Raw genomic sequence first — 18346 nt, forward strand, 5'->3', positions numbered from 1 at the left:
GTCTCAATGATTGAGTGTCAGCTCTAGAGTTGTAAGTTGCAGCCGAGCCAGTGTGGAGTTGCAATAACCATTTGTCCCAAACCGGGTGAAATGTGGGAACGGGCCTCGACATCGCTCCCCGTGTCCGCCGGGCCGCTCTAATAGAGACCGGCACCTATGGGAATTCAATCACACCTCACATGCAGAGGGACTATTTCTCATTCTCCTCATTGGTTTCAACACATCAGCCGCGGTTCTGGGGGTTTGATTCTACGATCTCAGGAACATATTTTGTAGAGTCCTTTAGTTTCTGAAGGATTTTTATTTATTTTTTTTTTTTTCAGAATATCATGAATAAGCTTTATATTCACTTTTACCCTGAGAAACATGATTTCTTTTTCAATGAAGACTTTTAAAAGCCTCTATGGAAGGTGAGTGGTTTGGTTTGACCTGTGGCTAGGTCTGCACAAGATTGCTTTCTGCTAAAACATTTACGAGTTGAGGGAGCCCACAGTGAATCCTTGGGAGCTGGCTATTTGACAGTCTGAGATTCTCAGACAGATGAAATGTGTCACATTTGAGCAAAGTTCACCAAATGTCTGAGAGGAGAAGAAAAAAAAAAAAATGGAGCCATCTGCTGTTTCTTCTCTGGTCTCGGCTTCCACCCACTCCATCATTAGAGTCGCTCCCTCAGATTGCCTTCACTCAAGCCTTTATCACCCAGCTGAAGCTGAGCTGTTGCATTTGGCATTCAGAGCGGCCGACGACTACCGCAAAAACAATTCATCTTAGCCTTTTTTATCCCGAAGTATTTATATATAAAAAAAGTGAGCAATCCAACCGCAAATGGCCCAAATGGCCATGTGCTATTTGAATGTGGACACACTTGTGGAGAGCTGTCACTTTGGGCTTTAAAGGACCGGGTGCTTCGCTTTAACGAGAGCTGCTTTGGAAAAGAATCTTCAAGGATCAAGTACATATTTAAAGGATCTTTACAGGGGTATCCAACACTGCTGAATAAATGATGCATTTTATTTATGGAGGGTAAAACAACAATAACCTTTGAAAAAAAAAAAAAAACCCTTCAGTTTATTTCTTCGTCCTTACTTTTGGCACCAGGTTGATAGGCATAAATTCACATTAAGCAGTTGCCAGTCCTGACAGAGAGAAGCCATCGCTGTGGCCCCCGCCCCACCATTTGGGTACAACATCTCCATTAGTTGTTTTTTTTAATGATACCTTTGGGTCCAGTGAGGAAGGCCTCTGGGGCTTTGCCTCCATCGCCACAGTGGTTCTCATCGAAGGGCAGGCAGTGCTCCCCGGTTCCTGCCACCACCTCCGCGTTGGACTGCAGCTCCTTGGTCCCGGTCAAGATTTTCGGTCGGTAGATCCTCCGGGAGTTTGTGTCCGACACGTACAGCTGGGCCGGCTTACCGGATCGGTTGCCAGGTAATACCTGTGCGCCGGGTTGTTACTGCGTTGAAGACAATAACTCAGTTATATATTAAACACCGTCCCTTCACTTTGGGCTGCTTTTTTTTCCTACCAAAATAGTGCTTTAATAGTGGTAATTTACCACTATGTGGTCGAAATCATAATCTCTGAGAGATAGCTGAAACAACCTGTTAACCCCAACTGAGGCCTGGTGAAATATGGCCTGATCACTCCCAACTAAACACACAACGACTTCCATTATACCTCTCCAGACAGCTAACATCTGTTTAAGTTACAGATAAACACGTTAGAATTTAGAAAGGACTATTGTTTAAATAAACGACCTCCTTCAGACTCATGCATTTAAAAAAAATAACTGCGATGACAGAAAGTTTAATGCTAACGTTCAATCAGGTTGTAGCATTTAAGCTTATTTGCTAAAACACACAGTGAGAATGCGTTCTATAAATGATGCATCATCTGTTCTTTGTCAGTCCAGCTGCAGCTAAACATAGAAACGGTATTATCAACTGTAAGTTAGCAGCAGCGTTGTCATGCACGTGGGTAATGAAGTGAAGAGGGAGATGATGTCTGCATGAGAAACAAAAAGGCAGGGAAGTGAGGACAGAGACGGCTGAAATGGTGGAACAGGACGCCGCTGCAGCGGTACGAAGTTCACCGAGCAGAAAATGGCCGACTTGTGAGCGCCATGGTTTCGTTCGTTATCGCTCCCCTGTGGGGAAAAAAAAGCCTTTTGGAAATTACAGAAATGACTGTCTTATGTTCACAAAGTGCAACAACTAATGGCACTGCATCTGTTTCTGCTTATTTGCATCCTTTTTGCTGTCTCATAATGGATCCCATGAATCAGACGGAAAATGCGTCAAGGATAAGGAATCAACATATTTTACGACGCGTGATTGACTGATATTTAGACTCCGAGAAAACCAATTAAATGATCGCTTTCTGCGAGTTCCTCGTAAACAAATTGGAAATGCTAAAACACTGAGCATTAACCTTTCTATTAAGCCAGCGTTGATACATAGATGGTGCTTAAGTGTCATTAAAGGGCTAAAAACAGAGGCAGTTAACATGAAAAATAGCTGGCTTTACGGCGCGGTCGTAAACACGGCTTCTCTAGTTGTACTCCAGCTTAATGGTACTTCAGTCAATACTGGTTGGCTTTGGAAGTGGGATAATGCGACGGCAAAATAAATGCGGCAATGAAACATCTTTATAAAATGATGAAGATGGAGTCATAAAACCTGACAGCTATTATGAGTCAAAGTAAATGCCCAAAAAATAGGTGGCTGCCATCAAGTTGTTATTAAGAATTCAGAAAGACGTATATGAGTAACCCTTTTTTTTTTTTTTTTTTCAAACGGCAGGGGGCGGACACAATAAATGAAACACCTGTGTGACATTGTGCAGTCCAATATAACAGCCCTGCAATAAAGGAGTCGTTCACGAAGCCGCTCACGTTAAGGCAGATGTACGGCAGCGATCGGGCCGCTCCAATACTCCCAAAGTCCACGCAACGTGAGCTGCAAGCCGATTGGTTGATCCAACGCGCGATGGGAAGCGGGCTCAAAACGGAAACAGTATAAATAAATAAAAAGGAAACATCAAAAAAGGTCGTTTTTACACCAGTATGAAAAAGAAAAGCCACGCGGATGAATTAGAATAACTCTTTGTTATTCTTTTGGAAAAATGCATTGAGGCCAAGTTAATTTTAGATCTGCTTTCTAAATCAGCGTCAGCTTCATCTGGAGATGTTATGAGCTGCGTGCCGTGATTTCACTGACGCCACCTGAAGCCGAAACACACTGAGGGACTCTTGCTCCTGAACTAATAAGAACAAAGCCTCCGCTTATCAAGGAGTTTCTATGATTTTCAAGCACATTAATAACGGCCTGGTTAAACCTCTCATGTTTCCGCTCCTACTGCGACAAACTACTGTTATTAAATTATGATAGAATTACTGACCAAAGGATTTGATTGGCACACTTTTTGATGCATTACTCACAAGACAATTAACAGGTTTTTTGAGAAATGAACCAATTTGCCGGAAAGCTCCAAAGCTTCATGAGGCTTGTCTTTTACTCTGGACCAAAAGAAATAATACAAATATAAATCAAAATACATAATCGTTGATGCCTTTTAGTTCTAGACCATTCAGGGTTAAGAGGAAACTGACTGACAGTGGTCGTGGTCATCTACCTGCATCGAGTGACCCGTAGAGGACAAGCCAAACGAAGTTTACTGTGATGACCGATAACGGGTCACGCTGTACTTATCTTCTCTGGGGGTCGTGCGGGGCTTCTACGCTACAGGCATTGATCAGCGCTGTTTGAATTACACTGAAGGGGAAACAAGACATCCTGCAGCGAAACACGGAGGAGGAAGCCGCTGCAGCGCTCAGCGAACGAATCAGTTTAGATTTCAAATGAATAAAATAAGACATTTATATATTCATATGGAAATAACTCCGTCGTCACACCAGAGACACTACGTTCCTCTAGTTCGCTCCGTGCAGCACCTCTGGCCCCTCGCGGCCATGCTAAACTCCGGGACAACCTAAGTGCCACCGATGTGCTTCTTCACTTGATCTGCTGATGTTGTCCTAATCGTGAATACGAAGCAGTTGTGTGAAAGCCCCTCTGGATAAGAGCATCTGCCAAACACCATCACCGCAAATGTAATTATACTGTATGATTAACAACGGCGCTGTTTATTGCAGAGTTATTGAATTGGACAGCATTACAGCGGGTACATAAGTGTTGATTGTATACACGTTAACTGCCTCTTTTATATTTATACCTAGAAATACTTTATATATGTAAATGCGGTGTGTGTGTGTGTGTGTGTGTGTGTGTGCTGTAGCAATTTCCTCAATACACACATTGCCAGATTCTGACAGACTGTGCACTCTTCCTCCTATTTTGGATGTAATCAAGCTATAATTGTGTAGTAATTACACACGGCAATCACTGGTGCTAAAGGCGACTGTAAAAGACGGAGTTATCCACATACTGATGAAGAGGATGATGCAGATGGTGATGAGTGAAGGAGCGCGAAGCGACATGCGCCGAGATGATGCACCTACCTGTGTCTAAAGTCTTTATTTCTATGGCAGGATAGAGAGGGAGCAGGAAAAGAGGAGAAAAAGAATTAAGACAGTGAGATGATTGGTTCATCTTAAAAAGGATACTTCTCGCTTTAATGGTCGTCATTTACCGAACGGCTCGTCATAGAAATGACTTACAGGCTTTAATAAAAAGGCTCGCATTTTTTATATATATATATATATATATATATATATACAGTGAGGGGGGAAAAAACAAGAAGCCGAAGTCTCAGAAAGTCAGAGTATCCCCTTGAAGAATCAACACAGCCGCTGTGACGATCACAGGCAATGACAGTCGGTTTGGCGGAGAGGCCGGAGAGCCTCACTCCACAGAGAGGGAAACATGTGACCCCGATCGTCACGACGCCCCGTCCTGCATTACCGCTGCTCTTCTCAATTTGGCCTCTCACATTGAAATATTGATTCGACCGCTTGATGCATTGTGCCACTGAAGCTAAACGCAGACTTTACGTTAACAGCATTTCGAAAGAGGTTCAGGGAGTCCCATATGGAGTATCTGGAGTTATATATATATGTATATATATATATATATATATATATATATATATATATACAGCACGCATGCATCATATATACCAAATAACTGACACCACTTTGGGCTTTTAAATGTTTGGAAGCGACTGGCACCAAATAAAAAAGAAGCATTCTGCAAGCAATGAAGATGTGTTGTTATTGTGCACTTATTCTTCGGTACTGGTTTGAATCCGAAACTGCCATCTGAATGTGGACTAAATTTGTCCTTAGTGTGTCTTTTATGTCAGACCGAATCCAATTTGGTCCACACAACAAGTTTTCACAGTGGTGTTTTTCTCCTTGTAAACAGAGTAAAACAGTTGCTCGGAGACACCAGCCATTTCTTAAACCATTATTTATCTAGGAGAGGCTTTTGCTGAGCATGCACGCTCATTTACAGCAGCGCTGTGGCTCCCCCGTTCACGGCGCCGCGCTCACATCCTCGCACCAGAACTGCCCTGCGGGGGCCAATCGCCGCGCAGGTACGGCGGCGGGTTCCCGACATAAGAGAGAGGAAGGCGTTTCAATCCCTTCCCCTCTTAAGATTTTAATATGTCTTCCTTATAATCTCAACGCTAAGCTCACAAAACCTACCCACCAACAGTGTGGCGACACATACGTCCTTTTTACGGCAGTTCTCATATGTACGTCTCTCATAGAGGACGATGGCCACAACGTACATTTAATCAACATCTGCCACTTAGAAATAAGCCAACTGATGGAATGAGCGTCGCCGCAGACAGAAGCCAACTTGGCACGAGGGCGTAAATCATCCCAATTACACGGTGAAGACAGGATGTCTTTTGTAATTATGAAGACGGATAGGGAAAAGATTTCAAATTTCTATGGGTAGAGGAGAGATGTGTGTGACTGAGAGTCTGTCCTCCATGCCATGTTAGCTTCCCTCTCCGCTCCGGAGACTAACTGGAGAATTGTAAAGTGGGATCCGACGCCTTTAAACTTATGCATATTTTACTTTAGGGGTCAGTTACAGAACAAACGCAATGAAGCATCGACTTCTGTCCTTTCAGGTACATGCTTTGACAACGGGACAGAGATAAAGTTGCACAACAAATGTCCCAAAGCAGGTGTACCGAGGCCATGCCCTTACCTGAGCTCCATGATACTCGTGACGTTGCCCGACGGGTAGATGCGTCGGATGTAGTTGAAATCCCCGACGTACAGACTTCCATCGATGCCCCACGCCAGAGCCACGGGCGCCAGCAGCTTGTTGCCCTGGGCCTGCCCGTTGCAGCTGGGACACGAGATGCTCCTGCGCCGCCCGTTCCCCATGACGGTGGAGATCACAGCGGGCTGGAGGGAGATGAACTGGTTCTCGCCGCTGCCTTTGTAGAGAATCCCTGGGAAAAACAAAACAGCAGGTTATTTTGCAGGTGTGAAACCGTGATTGATGTCTGACACCGGTAGCGGGTACGGGGCTCATCGCTTATCCTTCAGTCAATCAGGACGTCTCCTGAGAGGCGTTTCTCTTACACCAAGGGCCTGGACAAAAGAGAAATACGCGGCGAAAGGAAACACTGAGACATTTTAGGAATCCCTTGAATTCTTGATCAGAGCTATGGAGGATACAAAATACAAGCACCTAGTTAACGCTGCGTTTAATCCGTACACAAAGAAGACAACTTGTGGTTCTAGGTAGAGTTGTATGCGGTACCCATTTATTTCTCTCTGTTTCCGGTCTTTATGCTAAGCTAGGCTAACCACCTCCTGGTTTTAGCTCCATACCTGACACCTATAACTAGCATAGATCATATACAAATGCCTTGTCAGTTTGAATTAATAATAATAATCTGTTAAGGTTAATACATTTACCTTGTGAAATGTCAAACATAATGTGAAAGTTACTGCTACACAATAACAGAATAACCCAAAGTAAAACATATTTGGCTTATTCAGCTTAATACGCTAGAAGATATTTACTTCACTTTAGCTCTAAATGCACAGGAACTGTGCAATAGCTGACTAATTATTGCAGTCTAAATTCCATTTCACAAACTTGGAATTATCACACAGTTTAGGGGAGTTTAATTATGTTTTCATAATCGCTTTTACTGAACCATAAACCAACATTCTGTTCATTAAAAAACAACTACGGTACAGTCTGTGACAGCTTCTCATCGCTAATATGATTTTTTTTTTAATAAAAGTTAACAAATTGTGGTTCACACCAGTTTTGTTTTACGTTGTCAGTGAGTGAAGATCGGACGATGATGTGATTTAAAGGCAATGGTGCGCGGAGCGGAGGCGGCGCACAGACGACCAACAGACCATCAATCCATCGGATATCCCATAATACTTCAGTCCCTCTCTTTGGTCTAGAACTGCTTCGGCGGGTTCCACGAAAAACTTTACACCGAGCTGAGGCGGTAAACATAAATACGGTGGAGTGAACTCCCTCTAATAACGGTGCATACTGAGGACTCTGTGACTCACTAAAGATAAATATTTTAACAAGAGGCAGATAAAACTGGCTTTTTGTGTGTTTGTGTGTGTGTGTGTGTGTGTGTGTGTGTGTGTGTGGGGGGCAGATATAGTGGGGCTCTCTTCAAAGGGGGAAAAAAACACATCAAAAGGGAAGAAGTGCATGCTGGAAGCACTTAATTATTCAAATCCAACAACTTGTTTGAATTCACACTGCCTCTGTCCTAATTAGTGGATCTATGACTCCGCCATAATATGGTTATCCCGCGGCGTTATCCCGTAAGCCATCGTAACCCTCGATGTATGTGAAATCGAGCGTGCGACTGCGCCGCTTGTCCCCTTCGCTGATTAGTTCCTTTCATTGATTTAATTGATTGAAGGGCGAATTCAAATGAAGGCACGGTCTGGCTGAGACTCCTGACAGGAACGATCTGACCGATCTGTCTTTTTTTTTGCACCGGGGAGCGTTTACACACACGGGCCTCTTAACAAAGACAAATAGGTCCGGGGGACGGCTTTACGCGTGACGCCATCAAATGCTCGACCTTGGGGACTTTAATTGAACTGTGATCCGTGAGCGTCTGCTCGCTGAAATGAAACACGCGCGGCGTGATGGGAACTGGAACTGAGCGGGGGGGGGGAAAAAAGGTTGACGCTGCACCAAAGAAACATTGCTGCAAATGACAAAATATGCAAAAGCAATCTGACTAGAATTCGAACGTGTGTTTGTGCAACAGCTCCGTTAACGTTCTCTGGAAAGACAGACGTTCCTAATATCCGAGAGGCTAATGCAGCGTGTGGGACATGGATCGGTTGCAACAGTCTCGCAGTTTGGCTGACGTTCACTGCTCAGGTCATTTTGGCAAGCCGCCGCGGTCTTCTCTATTTACACTTCCATCACAGCTTACTGTACACACACACACACACACACACACACACACACACACACACACACACACACACACACACATGTCTTACCGTCGGCTATTACACAGCGTGATGGAATAGAATAAATGCACTTTTCAATCATCAACCACCCCCTGCGACCACGCCACACTTAGTACGGAAGCTATGCTCTTTCATTTTTATCTTTTTCACACACACACACACACACACACACACACACACACACACACACACACACACACACACACACACACACACACACACACACACACACACAGACACACAACTTCCCCTGCTCTCGACTTAAGAGTGAGGGAGGAGATTAAGCTTCAGTTTTCTTCCCTCAAGGACACTTGGTCATGACACATTACCGCTGATGATTGTTGCAAGGATCGAGCTTGTGACGTCTCAGCTGGAGTGCTGCACTGATGGGACTTTGGCTTCTGACTATTCCGGTGCCCCGGGCTAAAGAGGGGGGGGGGACGATGATGACTCCTACGGTGTCCAGACTAAAATGGCTTTGCAGTCACGCAATGTATTTAGAAATATTATTTTTGAAACTCTGATTTTGAAGCGAGTTTGGCTGAAATCTATAAAACCGACAACAAAACTTTCTCTCATAAATAAAATAGCGCTACTGTTGTTATGCGAGACAAGCAGAAATACAATTTGGCAAAGCTCTGTTTTTCCTTTTTTGCACACGCTGAAGCAAACTAGTGCTCCCTCGACAGATTTTGCAGAGGAGACTTCAAGTCAAAGTACAAGTGTGGCAGCTTGAATGGATCAACCATTAGGAGTGTGTCTGCTCATTGAGTGGTGTAAATTAATGTGTGGAGGCGTGTTTGAGTTTTGGATAGAAGTTGATGAAAGGGGAAAAAAAAAAAAAAAAAAAAAGTCTCTGTTTGGCTTGGCACAGTGAAGGAAGGCTTCTCAGAAAAGTCTGAGAATCTGTTGTCTCTTTTGCTCCAAGATCACTCCGACGCTGCTCCATCCAGCCCGGGATGTGGCGCATGAATGCAAACAGTAACGCGTGTCAAGCAGCTTGTTATTAAAAAAGGGAACTGCATTCCAAATCCAGAGTGTCAATGTAGCAGCTGAACAGATAGCGCTGTTATGTCTCTCAGCACTGTTAGGTCTCCCAGCGCTGTTAGCTCTCTCAGCACCGTTAGCTCTCTCAGCACCGTTATGTCTCTCAGCGCTGTTATGTCTCTCAGCGCTGTTATGTCTCTCAGCACCGTTATGTCTCTCAGCGCTGTTAGGTCTCTCAGCGCTGTTAGGTCTCTCAGCGCTGTTATGTCTCTCAGTGCTGTTAGCTCTCTCAGCGCTGTTATGTCTCTCAGCGCTGTTATGTCTCTCAGCGCTGTTATGTCTCTCAGCACTGTTATGTCTCTCAGCGCTGTTATGTCTCTCAGTGCTGTTAGCTCTCTCAGCGCTGTTATGTCTCTCAGTGCTGTTAGCTCTCTCAGCACCGTTAGGTCTCTCAGCACTGTTAGCTCTCTCAGCACCGTTAGGTCTCTCAGTGCTGTTAGCTCTCTCAGCACCGTTAGGTCTCTCAGCGCTGTTAGGTCTCTCAGCACCGTTAGGTCTCTCAGCACTGTTAGCTCTCTCAGCACCGTTAGGTCTCTCAGCACTGTTAGCTCTCTCAGCACCGTTAGGTCTCTCAGCGCTGTTAGGTCTCTCAGTGCTGTTAGCTCTCTCAGCGCTGTTATGTCTCTCAGTGCTGTTAGCTCTCTCAGCACCGTTAGGTCTCTCAGCACCGTTAGGTCTCTCAGCGCTGTTAGGTCTCTCAGCGCTGTTAGGTCTCTCAGCGCTGTTATGTCTCTCAGCGCTGTTATGTCTCTCAGTGCTGTTAGCTCTCTCAGCACTGTTAGGTCTCCCAGCGCTGTTAGCTCTCTCAGCACCGTTAGCTCTCTCAGCGCTGTTAGCTGCACGCAGACGACTCAGCCGTTGCCATGTTGAGAGCCGCGTGGAGGCAATCCCGAAATCAAGAGACTGACAGTAACATGGAGAGTAATAATGGAGAGATATTGAAAACAATGCAAAACATTAAAGTGTGTAAAAATGATTAATAGAGGAAATGAGTGGAAAGGCGTGACTCAAACATGAAGCACATTTTCCATCAGAAGATATATTATGGAAAATAGAAAACTAGAGTCATCACAGACATGTTTGATCAAGGAGAGGAAAATTGCTGTTGCTCTGCTCTATTCACGTACTCTTACTAAGTCCTGTATATAAAATTTCTCATTACGCTGTACCGAACTACAAGGCCACCTCTCTGAATACGCTCAGTTTCTTCAATTGATTCCTTTCTTAAGAGTCATTACAGAAGGAAATCATTGCTTTGATAAAAGGCTAATTTGAGTCATGTAGCGGGGAAAAAAAAAAAATGCTTTAATGCCGACATCACAGCTTCCAAGGAGATTAATGGTACAAATGCAAGGCCGAGCCTCCGTACCTGATAAAAAAAAAAAAACTCAAGCGCCCTGAGCAATGTCACCTTGGTGACACATCGAGAGCGCAGAGATTGGTAGGGGAGGAGCGGGAGTGTGTCTTAATTGCACCCCGTCCTTCTTTGTTCTCCTTTGCACTGTGTCTTTCCCTTGGATACCACCCAGGCCCTCACTGATCCACCCCGATAAGAGGATAAAAGTGGGCAGGAAACCACTCAGTTCTTCAAATGCAGCCCGCTGTACAGTAAGCACAACGCCGAGACGCCGCAGATGCCGGAACCTCCGGCCGCGTCCAATAAGAAGCAGCTTCGTTACCCTCGATGGAGACGAGCTGCAGATTGAGAGGACGGAATATCCACTTGTAATGAAGAAAGGAGGGGCAGCAGGGACATGACTAAAGCACAGACACCAGCAATTTGCCTTATCTAGTTCGACAGGCTCTGGAGAGGGAGACGGCTTTTTGCTCAGGTCTTTGGCCACAAACGACGAGAGGGAAAAAAAAAAAGTCCTCAGATGTTTTTCGAAGTGGTGGCGAAAAAAATGAAGCAGGAGCGACAAACAAAGAGGAATGGCAAATATCTGGAGCTAAAAACCGCTGTGCTGCTGCAGAGGACCTACCGCTCGCTAACATGTTGGGTGAGGACATTAGTCAAGGTTTACAGCATGAAGGAATCAATACTGGAGCAGCAATGAAGGCAAACAGTGATATTTGGATTCATCTTCACGCCGGCCGAGGATATCGAACTGCATTCCTTGCCCAAAAACCCACATGGGCCATAAATCTCAAATGTCAAAAAGTGGCCGAATGCAAGACTGAGTAATTCAGTTTGGATTAGAAAATGCAAGAGGATAAAAGACAGCGCCGACTCCCAACCTCTACTAAAAGAGAATGTGTGAGGACAATGAGAGACGGGATTACAGATAGGGCGATGGCACTTTGATGCGAACACAGAATAAACCAGCGTACCGAAGTCACCGACAAAATCCTTTCACAGTCTTCAAGAGCTCACTGTCTTTGGGTCGAGCTAATAGGATTGCGGCGTGCGACCCTTTAAGCGAAATGATTGAGCTGCCGTCAGACACAGGTACATGAAACGGAGAAACTATTTCTGAATCTTCCAAATTTAGTTAGACTTTGGGATTTATTTTTGGGGCGGTGCTGCGATAGGACATGTGTGGAAAAAAGAAAAAAAAAACGCCTTTGGGGGGGGAGGCTGCGGTACTTAATGCACAAGAAGAAGAAAAAAACTCGACACCATCTGGTTGCTGTTTTATTTATGTCATCACCGTTTCCACGTACAAGTAAAAAACCCGTATATAATGACTTTCCATGAACAGTGGCGTCCAATTTTCTGATAAATCCAGACGCGCAGCACGGCTCGGTCTAATAATGGATGCAGCTCGCATTTGCATATCACAACGTGCCGCATCTATCTGTTGATCGCGAGAGCATCTCGCAACAACTCCAGCGGCGAAGCTGCCACAGCGGCGGCTTTGGAGATGGGTGTGCTACACTTTGAGACAGGTGAGATGAAACGCGCCGCCCCGGCAGCAGTCAAGCTAGAGGCATATTTCAATGTTCTTTTGCACACTTCACAAACCTCATGTTTTGGATGGCTTGACAGATTGGGTTCGGCGATGGGCCCTTGTGTCTGGTCTTTTAATGTTCAACAAAGGAAGCAGGACAAAGTGCCACCGAGGTTTGAACAAAGCAAAGGCAGACTCGGTTTCAGAAACTGCTTCTCTGACATGTTTTCCACAACCGCATCCGACAAAAGACAGTTTGTGCAATCTCCGAGATGTGAGGAGACCGTTATACATGCCGACTACACGGATGATATTACTGTGCAAAACCCACAGAGTGTCGTAGGATGAATAGCGTTGCCCCCGCCAATTGTGGGAGTGCATGTAAGACGCTACAAAAGACTATGTTCAAGATGTAGGCAGTTCTAGTTACACAATCAGTCCTCTTTAAAAAAACACACACACACACACACCTCCTCTAGTCGGCAAAATATCTGGAAACTGGAAATAACTTCTGAGGGTTGACTCAAAGCTCGATGAACCGGGCCAAAGAGGCCGTGGCTGAAGCCGGATGGATGATGTCAGGAGGTCTGCAGAGGATGTTTGGAAGGATGCTCTGGAGCTCCACCAGAGCTCAGGTGACCCTCCTCATGAACGGAGACACACATCAGGGCTGAGAATCGTGATGTATTTTCTGATCGCAGGAGAGATTACGAGAATACGTGTGGCAATTCAAATTCAATTTCAGCTCCGTGAATATTTTTTTTGTTGTAAAAAGTAGTCCATTTTCATGCAAGATTGGCTACAGAAACACTTTAATAATAAGGTGTTGTTTAACAAGTGAACCTCATTAACCTCTTTACCCTCACCGGACCCACTGGTGGTGCTCTATAAACTACTCTATTTATTCACCGCACTGGGGTGATAAATACATAACACTTCATAATCATTTCACATTGTGTCATTTTAGGGAACTCGAGCCTTTGCAGAACTTTGATTATCAGGCGTCGCGCTTTTTAAAAAAAACAACATTTTAAAGTGATTTTTAAAGCTTCATAATCCAAATGCATGAGTGACATAATAATTACCGGCAACTTCATGGTGATGTACACTTAAGCGACGATAGCTGCTGATGGCATGACCTGATAAAAGGCTCACTTAAAGCTAAATTTGTAAATCTTTGCAGCTTTTTGACGAGCTGATCTTTTTTTTTTTTTCTTTCTTCAGCGATCAAAAAAGGGGCGACGCCCCCACCGGTTTTAGGTGAACACTAACACGCCTCCGTGTGAGAAGGCGTAGGCGTGCGACTCAGAGGAGAGGAAGCCTGAGCCCGGGCCTCACTAGGATGTTTTATAGAGATGTTAACACCGGTATTCTTGCATATCAGGTCATTTTCTGGGCCCCCCCCCCCCCCCTCTCCTGACGGTCATATAAAAGGAACATTATCTTGAAATGCCCCACAAGGAGGGGCGTTGATAAATTCTCGCTCTTTAAATGAAAAGTTGCATTTTATCTTCCTCAGAGTGATGGAATTCGGTCCATCTATTCTTCAGCGCAATAACCTCTACGTACAACGACCCCCGATGATGGCTCCACATAATGGAAGACGTTAACGAGACGCTCCGTCTGCGGCGCAAACATGCCACACTGCCCCCCCCCCCCACGCTGCACACATACCTTTCGCTGCAGCCGGTATGCGACTGTCTACAAACTGAGGAGCGACGGATCGAGAACAAACCGGTTTGTATCTATTCATTGCATTAGCTGTAACATTTGCACCGCTTTACGGTTTCTCCCCCCCCCCCCCCCTGAATAATGGAAATAAAGTTGTACGAGAAGGAAAAAAAATCAATCAGAAGTATGCCGGGCTCCTCAGCGGTGATGCTATCTCTGTAAGAAACAACAAAGGAAGCCCACAGACTCAGGAAACACATTACTAAAGGCACAGTTACCAGTTACTCAGATGCATTTTTGTTGTTCACACAAGCTTCAACTTATTCTGTTGGATGCCGGTGAAGAAGAAGAATGTCTGCCTTTTGGAATTTGGTGATATCTACAATATGCATCCATGACGTTGCAAACGCAAGCGATTAAGCATGTTGTAGTAACATGTAAATGAGCAAAGACACACATCAAAAACATGCAAACAAACAAAAACCCGGATCACAAGCTCCGGACGGTGTGACACTCAGGACTCTGCTGAAGACCATGAATGTAATCTTGAACATTTTGGAGATGAAAGGGACACGAATGGTGTCGGACAAACTGGAACAATGACGGTGAGCTGAAGTGGATTTCATGGCAAACTGCTCGCTGCCCTGAGGCCCTCTACCTCATAATTGCAGTCATGCCGTATTACCGCCTCCGCGGTTTGTAACGCAGCACTGAATTCACCGGAATACAGAACGTGACCTCCTGGTACTGTAACCCGGCAGTGACTCTGCACCGCGTGTACGCATTACAGCCTCACTGAGTTTCACTTTGCCGTGTCCCCTGCACCAAAGACAAACTCCCGTCCATTTATTGTACTTGCCGATTAAACCCATTCTGATTGATGGAAAGTGCGAGAAATTAATTTAGTTTATTGAATTAATGAGAGAATTAAACACGGCCGCCTGTTCATCAATAGCGCGAGCCTCCGCGTGCGGCAAAGCGGCCCGTCTTCTGCCCAAAATAGCTGAGTCGCGTGGAACCGCGGCGAGCCCCGCGCCCCGGTGACTTAGCCGCTGATTTATTCCGTCATTACCGTGAATGATCGGCCCTTCAAAACTCTCTTCTATTATCTGCTGAAGGGACGACGAACCATATTTCATTTTCATTCAAGTGTTTATTGCGGTGATTCGGGGTAAAGACCGCCTGCCTGTAACCCTAAGAGGCCACCTATCCCTGCCCCGCATGCACACACAGACACACTTACACGAGATATACGAGCGCTTCCTTACCGTTCTGGATGTCCAGTACGTGGTGCTTGTCTAACATCCACCCTCCCATGTTGGAGGCATCCAGTTCATAGCCTTGCAACACCGCCGTCCTCTTCTCCCAGAGCACCACATCAAGGCAGGACTCGTATTCATATCCCACTGACACTGAAAGTAATGATGGCAGATGCCTATGGTGAGCAAGGTTGCAACCTCCTTACCTGACACTTAAGGCAGCAATGAGGCTTGTAGCCAATAAGACATTCAGCACACGTCGCGGTTGTTTCCTGTATCTAGCGGGTTCTCCTTTCTCTTTGACTGCGTCGTTTTCTCCCAACTGGGCTGATTTCAGAGGACCTGCGGGGGTTTCTGTGTCTCACCTGCACAGTTTGGATTTCACGCTCTCTCCTCTCATTTTGTTTTATCTCGTGTAAATGCAAAATAAACAGCGACGTGAAGCGGCGTGAGTTATTTGAGCGACAAAGACGGAGCACATTACAGTAAATATCGCTGCGATGCGGTTCGAGTGAATCCTGTTGATTGTCAGGGCCGTGAGTTTATTATTTTTTTTCCGTGATATGTAAGCTTGAGCACATTCATCCTTCTTAACAAAATCCTTCTTCAAAATCCTTCTTCAGACTTTTAAAAAGGCAAAAACATTAAGATGCAAGTGCAAAAAGCCTGCACCTTACAACGTCTTATCGAGTATATTAGTTTAATTACTAGTCAAAATATCTCATAACACTTAACATAAGACACAATCACCAAACAAGTAATATGTCAGTGAAACATTGGGACTATTTTTGGAGAGAAATCTTAATATCATTCCATCTGCAGATGTGTTTAAATTATTCTTTGTTTCATTTGTTTTTCTGAAGTGGCCTCTTTCCAGTGTAATGTATTATAAAACTCAAGATGACACTTACATTAATATTATACTGTATATATATATATATATATATATATATATATATATGAAAAAACATCAATGAGATATATGATAAGATATCATGTATGATCCCATCAAACGATTCTGTTATCGTTTGTGAGGATGGGGGTTTTCTTCCCTCGGGCCACTGCCTCATAGGCATTATTTTAGTCGGCGCACCGCTCCTGAAATATCATACATGCAAAACAAAGAAGTCAGCAGAAGAGCAGTGGCCTTCAAAAATGCAGCACTGGGGGGATTTCAGGATTTCACACCACCTGCTAAATCGTTATTGCACATGGTAACAAAAAGCGGTCCCCGGTTAAATAATCCTCAATTTAGAAGAAGAAGAAGAAGAAGAAAAAAACAACAAAAATCAATCTTCAAAAGTTCACCCGCGGTTCATTGCCTGGAGGTGTCTCGAGGAACCGAGTGAACCGACGCTTACGCAAACGTCTTCATCCGGAGAGCTTCACAGCAGGTACTCACCCACGGCCTCCGCCAGGCCAAAGACCTTCTGATTGTAGGCGTCCGTTTTATCCCAGATGAAGGTGTACGAGAGGTCGGGGAAGGCCGGGAAGGATTTCTGGAACTGACGGCCCATGACGGCCACCATCAGGTGGACTTTCATCAGGCCGAAGGGGAGACGGTCGTGGGTCAGCAGCACCTTGAGGATGGGCTTGTAGCCAGCTGCCCTGGAGCTCAGGTAGACCAGGTTGAGGTCGCTGCCTGGTATGGCCACTTGCTCGTGGAGGACCTGTGATTTTAATTAGACCGGTGCCAAACACACAGTGTGGAGTATGGACCTCAGTAACGGGAGCAACAGCAGTTTGCTGGTATTTACTGCAGAGGATAACTCTCGACAGAGTGTATAATACAAACTGTTTATGTGATATTATAATATAGTGCACTTCCTACAGTGGGTTTAGCTGTTATCACTCAGTTAATTCATTCATAATACATTCCAGTAGCGTAAGAGACAGATATACAGGCTTATCATTTCTATGTATATTCTAAGAAGCACAAACAAGTTCTTACTAATACCAAATCACAGAGTACATACGTCTATATGCAAATGTAGTAACTCCACGGGCAACAAATCAATTCCTCATTATTTGAGAAAAAACAACTTTTAGTTAAACTCTAATAATTGATAACTCTAATAGCGAGTCTTCCTCTCTTCTTCATTGTTGGTTACTTTGACCAGGTTCAACCCACTGAAGCGTGGCCACATTTTTATTTTTTTTCCCTTTAAATGTATTGCAGATCTTTTTTGGTTCTAATCAGTTTTAGAGCTGCTGAGCCACATTTTGCATTCAGGGATTTTCAACTCTGATTTGAGCCAAATGGATATAAACCAAAAATCCCGAGGCATGTAACCTCCATGTGATGTGCCCTCAGAATTTATCAGCATTACTGCGAGACAATTTATGGCTTAGTATTTGGGGAGACGCCTCGGTTCAATCAAAGCTCAAAGGCAAACTGAAAGGCAAATCTGACTGCGTGTAAAATAAGCGAGAGAGGCCATGGTAAGAGGAAGATAACGGCATTATCGCTGCTCTGCGTTTGTGTATTTTCAACACTGCTGCATGCGATGTTGGGATCAAACATGGGTCGACTCATTAAAGTCATTCAAAACAATCAGATATGAGCGCAAGGCCGAAATTGAGCATAAAAAAAGCCCCGCGGCGTGATCTCACCTGGGTCTCGGGGATGACGGGACTGTCCTCTGGGGACGTCTTGTACAGAGTGGAGAGGGGCGTGGCCAGGATGAGGGGGTTGGGCCGGGCCAGGCCGGTGAGGTAGCAGCTGGGGATGTCGTTCTCCTCCCGCTTCATCACCACCGTGTCCATCACGTGGAAGACGTTCCAGGGCAGCCACACCGTGCGGTGCAGCGTGGGGAACGGGGCGCGCTCGTAACTCAGCGTCAAGGAGGCGCCGCCGTTGGCCAAGAGGTCAAACCTTAACACGGTGTCACGACATCAAAAAGCGTCACCGTTACGATGTTTACGATAGGAACATGGTGCAGTGATTGGAGATGATCTACCACAAGACCGGGAAGTGATGAGGATCGATCTGAATCACTTTTATTACATTTCTT

General features: G+C 45.0%; 1 protein-coding gene across 3 annotated transcripts in view; it reads right to left on the reverse strand.

The window, feature by feature from the left end:
• Positions 1-1219: 1219 nt before the first annotated feature.
• si:dkey-237h12.3 (teneurin-3) overlaps positions 1220-18346 on the reverse strand; it is an 81619-nt gene continuing 64492 nt past the window's right edge. For all 3 annotated transcript variants that reach the window (XM_068715199.1, XM_068715198.1, XM_068715197.1), the window contains 6 exons: positions 17946-18207; positions 16735-17002; positions 15342-15485; positions 6186-6435; positions 4520-4540; positions 1220-1453 (listed from right to left, as the gene is read on the reverse strand). In XM_068715199.1, the coding sequence (XP_068571300.1) occupies positions 1348-1453; positions 4520-4540; positions 6186-6435; positions 15342-15485; positions 16735-17002; positions 17946-18207 (1051 nt within the window). In that variant the 3' untranslated portion in view covers positions 1220-1347. The remainder of the gene's footprint in view (positions 1454-4519; positions 4541-6185; positions 6436-15341; positions 15486-16734; positions 17003-17945; positions 18208-18346) is intronic.

Source organism: Cebidichthys violaceus, unplaced genomic scaffold (assembly GCF_023349555.1).
Source record: "Cebidichthys violaceus isolate CVI_PGR_0920_01 unplaced genomic scaffold, fCebVio1.0.p SCAF_2, whole genome shotgun sequence".
Classification (NCBI taxonomy): domain Eukaryota; kingdom Metazoa; phylum Chordata; class Actinopteri; order Perciformes; family Stichaeidae; genus Cebidichthys; species Cebidichthys violaceus.